Genomic DNA, 5,770 nt, shown 5'->3' on the forward strand with positions numbered 1-5,770 from the left:
GCCAAGGAGGTTGCTGGCACTGTTGTTGCCCCACCTGCCGCCCCAACACCACTCAATGGCTTTGTCAGCTACGCAGCACCCCGCGGTGCCTGGCCCCCTGTCCGCCGCCCCTCCAGCCCCGGCCCCCCACCGCCGCCACCCAGCCTGGCTGAAGCAGTATACAGCATTTCCTGCGAGCCACCGGACAGCATGGCAGGCTCCCTTGTGGGGTCCACACTGAGCGCCTTTACGCTGCTGCCCCTAGCGCAGGGCGAGGGGGACTGGCAGCCACCAAGGGGTGAGCTTGAACAGAGCCTGACTGACCTCCGTGGCTGCCAGGGGCTGGCGCTGGCCCAGGCCAGCCGCCCACTGAGGGTGCTGAGGCGCCAGAGCACCAGCTGCCTGCCTGACGCCCGGGGAGTGCCATCCCCTGAGCTCCTGCCCCGCCGCCAGGAACAGGACTGTCTGCCACAGGCTTCTTCCAGCCCCTCCCCATCCCCTGAGGTGGGGAGCTCCCCTGACCTCAGCCCCCCTGCCATGCGGGGGGGGTCTCCCCCCTCTGAGCCTTCCAGCAGCAATAAGGGCTACAGCCACCTGGAGGAGGCAGGCACCTCCTTGGAGTCTCTTGCCAACACCCCAGCCAGTAAAACCCTAGACTGTGAGGGGGACCCCAGTGTGGAGACAGGGCCCCAGGAGGTGCCCAGCCCACCTCAGACTGCCGAGTCCCCTCCACCAACACAGAGACAATATACCAACAAAGAGAAACTTTTCATGATCTCCAGATCCCACGCACCTCTAGGACTGGAGGATGGGGAGCTGGAAAGCACTGGCATTTAAAGGGAGAGAGAAGGCACCAGAACACCCCCCTTCCCTTGATTATTCCTACCCCCACTCTTTCCTTGTGGACGTGGGAAACCCGGTCAATAGCCAAAGAGCTGCAATAGGTTAGGCTTGAATTGCTTTCAAGAAATTCCTGTAGAGGAGGCCAGGAGAGAGAGAGAGAAAAAGCAATGTCTTTTCTGTCCCCTTGTGATTGTATGATCCCTGCAAGCCAAATTCTATTAAACATCCAGCAACCAATCCAGTAAATCCTTGGGAAGAAACAAATACACATTTTGGACAAATTGACTGTGCACTTTATATACTTTTTAAAATTATTATTATTATGATCATTGCCAAGTGCCCTCTCCACTCCTTTGGTTCTCTCTGCTGCTGATTTGCCACTAGCCATTTGGAAACCATGAGCTCTTTCTCCAGCTCCAGAGCAACACGGTAGCTAGCTCAGTAAAAGCTAATCTTTCTGTCTCTCTCTTTTGTTTGTTTGCTTGTTTGATCACTCCAAAAGTTTGCAGGGCCTTACCCACCAATGTAACTTGAAAACAGCCACACTTGTTTAGATTCTGGAGTATGACGACTGAGGAGAGACTGGAGCAGGAAAGAGCTCCGATAATCCAAATTCAACTGTTACATTCCTAAATCCAAAATACCTATTAATACATGACACTTTATTAAGTATTATTACACATGTATTGACTAATAACATTAAACAGGTTTTTTTTTTTAATAAAATGTTTACAAATAAAAATATCTTCTTTAAACAGTTTTTTCCTCCCCTGCCTCTCCCTCCATAAATGACAAACCAAAGACAATTTTGGTTTTCCAAGTTTTAAAAATTAGAGACAAGGTTTCAGAACAAAGGTCTGTTTCTGTTCTTCCCAGAGTAATGATGATTTAGCAGTATGCTGGAAACATGGATACTCTGAGCAAACTCTGCTTCAAGTCAGCCAGCAGATTGTCTCTTTTTAACTTTTCTAGCTACAATTTTGACAATTGAAGAATCTGAGATTTTGACATTCTAAAGAGAAAAGTTGATTGCGGTTTTACCTTCTAATACAATTATATTTTCCATGAGTAACATATTAGTCTTTAATGGTAGCCTGTTATTTCTGAATCTTACTTTCTTTTAAAACAGTTGCTTAGAGGCTTTTTTTCTGCAATTCAGGCTCAAACCTTGCACTTAACTTCAAGCATATTATTCAAAGTATTACATTTCTGAGGGAGAAATCATGGCTTCCATTGAAGTCAATGGGATTTTGTCATGGCTTCTGATGGGGAAAAGGATTTTTCCTTGAATAAGTGAGGAAGCATTTCTGAATGTCAGATAATTGGTGAATAAATCAGCATTTTGATAATTGGGAGACATTTATTTTTCATACTTAAGACATGCGATTACTTGCTTGACCATAAAAAGACATCTAAGTATTAAGATAATTTGCTATTATGTGATATTATATCAAATATATATTTAATATGGATAGGACATTTATTTTGTTAATGTAGAATAATTAAAGTTAAAATAGATGTAGATAATAAATTGGCCTTTTTCTGTGAAAGCTTTTATAATAGGCTGTTATTTAATACCTGTTAATTATATTGGTATGTAATTAGATTACAATACATTGTAATACTCAACATACAGACCATGAGAATTAAGCATAAAATGTAATCCTGCAAAAATGCTTACAGAATAGAAAAAATAATTTTAAAAGATATCAAACAACAGACTGCCATCTTGAGGCTCTAAAGTATGAATTCTAGGGAATGCACTTTTCTTTTTTTTTCTGCAATTGCAAGGTATAGGCAGAGTCTCTCCTATTGTCAATGCCAATTAACCATATAATCTTTATTTATGCACTGTTCCTTTTAAAACTGTTCCCTCATTGCTTGACCTAATAGCTTCAAAATAGCCTCAGTATGTAGAGTTTTTTAGAATTCCTACCTGAGCATTTTAGTTTTCTATAGAAATTTAGGTTACATGTTTCTTTTTTCAGGTGGGGTGGGAGGAGTAAGTTCATTTGAGTGACAAGGTTCTTATTTGAACATTTACTTCATTAGTGCCAAAATGTACTTGGTGCAGCTCAATATGGATAACCTAATCCATTCCAGTGTTAAAAAAAACCAACCAAACAAACAGGTATCACTTCTTTGTACATTCTCTTCTCTAAGAGTTTGCCCTCTTTGGCTCTCAGCTTCCTTCCTGAAACTGCACCTAGATCCAATCCTTCTACTGACCTTCAAGGCCTAATTTGATTTATTTTGGCTTCTCCCTTACCCTTGTCCTTTTCCAAACCTGCCTCCTCCCAGACTGGACATCCCACTTCTCCTTCCAGCCTCTTCCTCCGTACCTTGCAACCAACTATTTCTTCCACAGGCTTTGGCAGTATGGTCCCATAATATTGCCCATCTCATATTTACCCTGCCTTCTGACTGACCTCAAACTAACATGGCTAACCACCTCTCTCTCTTTCTTGAATACATTATGGTATTTTCAAAATATGTGCATCTCAAATGCATCTACTGAACTGGAAAGAGAAAGAGGCCCACAAAGACCAGTTGCCCCAACTGTTATATAGAAAAGTTCTCAGGAATAATTTGGTGTCTGCCTCAACTCCTAGGACAGATCGCTCACAAAAGCGCAGCTGCTTAGAATGCAGGTTTTTGTTTTCAGTTAATCTGCAAGACAGAAACTAGTTATTCAGTTACTTAAATGCAAAGAAGACTTCATAGTACTTCATATCCATACCTTTTTAACTTCAGAAAGCCTGTGGGTTTGATATAAAGAAGATAACTGCAGGAGGGTAAATGTATTGGGGACTGACATTAACAGCTGAAGTGTATACAGACAGACATGAACACTATAGGTTTTGAAGCCTTTTACATTATGTTTCAGCCTTCGAGAAGATATTCAGTATATAAATTAATTTAATGGATGACTTATTTACATTATGGGTGTTTGTTTTGTTTTACCTACTTTTCTTTTTTTTTCTTTTCAATCACAGCTATAAGCCATCTGATTTCTAAGTAAAACTGTTAATACAGCGCACATCTGCTGTACTGTGGAAGACAACATGCGGGCTTTATTTAAACTGTTCTACATTGTGGTTTGGTTAGAACATTCTCTACACACCATACCCACAAACAGTGAGTCATAGCCTGTGTACAACCATCGACCAACTTACTGGTAATATAAGCAGTCCCTTTTCATCCCTACACTCCATGACACAGAATCTGTGTTTGTAATAACCAGCACAGAAAGGGAAGCAATGGGTAACTTAAAAAACCCTCCACACACAAACAAGAATCTTTGCATAAAAACAATTAAACAGGGCATAATATGCAGGTTCATTATTGATAATCTACTGAGTTAAGACCAGAGATTATTATGGTATGAATGAGAACTTTTATTAACATTTTTTTTCTTGTTAGACAAGTCTATAATAAACAATGCAATGTATTTTCACTGCAAAGGTTAGTTTTTAATATAGAAATAACCTCCTTATGTTAGTAAAAACTTATGCTTTTATAATTATAGTAAAATGAATACAAATTAGTGTTGTCCTTAACATTATTTGCATCTTAACCAGATCACCAATTAACATCTTTCACTAGTACCTTTTTGACTCATTCAAGTCCCTATTTATTTCAGTTTCAACATGAAAAAGAGAAAAGAAAATACCCCAGGCTCCAGGCATACCAAATTAGAACAAAGATAAAAATTAGACCTTGCTAGGCGCATGTCAAAAATATATAATAGTTCTCAGTAATGGCTGACAATTAACATCTTAAAAAATAAGTGAGGGAGAGCACTCTGTAAATGTCAACACAACTCATTATTTACAAACTTTCTCTTCAAAATAAATTGATTTTCTTTCTGACTTCTTCAAAATTGTCAAAAGCAATCATCAAAAGACTTTATCTAGCCTATGTAATTGTTTTTTGTCTACTAATAATGACTCAACAATTTGGGCCCACAGACTGAGCAAAATGCAGCATTTGCAGACAAAAATCTCTGACGGGATAAATAAGGGTCTCAGTTTCTTTTCTCAATGACAGAAAAGAAACTGCATTTAAAAAGTGTGTTTGTGTGTGTGCACGTGTGTGTGTAATTTACTAACAAACTACACTTCTTTCAATTTACTAATTTTGAAAATGTTAACACAGTAACATCTAAGCATATTTATAAATCTCTCACAATAAGGGCCAGGTAGCAGAAGAGAAGAAGGCTACAATGACAGAAGCAAGGAGACAAATCATGCAGTCCAGGGGTAGGAGACAAGCCAAAAGAGTCATGGGAAAAACCAAGTGGAGAAGGAGGCACTGAGGATTTGAGGGCATGAAGAGCAACGTCACTAGAAATGATTTGATGGGAGAGGGTGTGACAGGTACAAGGGCACTATAGTATTCATATACACATTTCAGATTCAAATTTTTGTGAATAGTCTTTTATAATCCACAATTTTTGACAAAATCGCAGCAAATGATGGGAAAAAACCTAAAGGGACACAAAACCAGCAAAAGTCATTTCAATATTGTATTTAATATTTTATTTTAGTCATTAAAAATGACTTGAGGGGTTTGCCCACTTCTCTCTCTCTTTAGGTTCTCTTATTTATTATGTAAAGTGTTCCTATCATTGTAGCTTCTAAATATTTCAAGTAAATTAAGTTATCAAGGCATATATTTCCACACTAAGGTTTTCAAAAAAAGTTTCACTGCTTGGGCACTAAGGAAGAAAGTTTTAGAGTTGGCCCAATTTTTAAAGTACACAATTCACAAAGCAAATTAGGCCATTTAAATTACTTTCAGGTTAAGAACATAACATTTGAGACATTTAAAAAAAAAAAAAAATCACAGACTTTGATCCACAAGAATCTTCCCCTTTGGCTTTTTGTTCTCTTCCATTCCCTGCCTCTCACCCAGGAGAGCATCCTCTGCACGGAGCGGTCTGTCC

The 5,770-nt window shown here is 39.5% G+C and overlaps 1 protein-coding gene across 1 annotated transcript in view; it reads left to right on the plus strand.

The window, feature by feature from the left end:
• The window catches only part of TMEM200C (transmembrane protein 200C), a 4,863-nt gene extending 1,023 nt beyond the window's left edge, over positions 1 to 3,840 (plus strand). The window contains exon 2 of the mRNA XM_019518797.1: positions 3,819 to 3,840. Within this exon, the coding sequence (XP_019374342.1) occupies positions 3,819 to 3,840 (22 nt within the window). The remainder of the gene's footprint in view (positions 1 to 3,818) is intronic.
• The last annotated feature ends 1,930 nt before the right edge of the window (positions 3,841 to 5,770 follow it).

Source organism: Gavialis gangeticus, unplaced genomic scaffold (genome assembly GCF_001723915.1).
Source record: "Gavialis gangeticus isolate Ggan-Ray unplaced genomic scaffold, GavGan_comp1, whole genome shotgun sequence".
NCBI lineage: Eukaryota > Metazoa > Chordata > Crocodylia > Gavialidae > Gavialis > Gavialis gangeticus.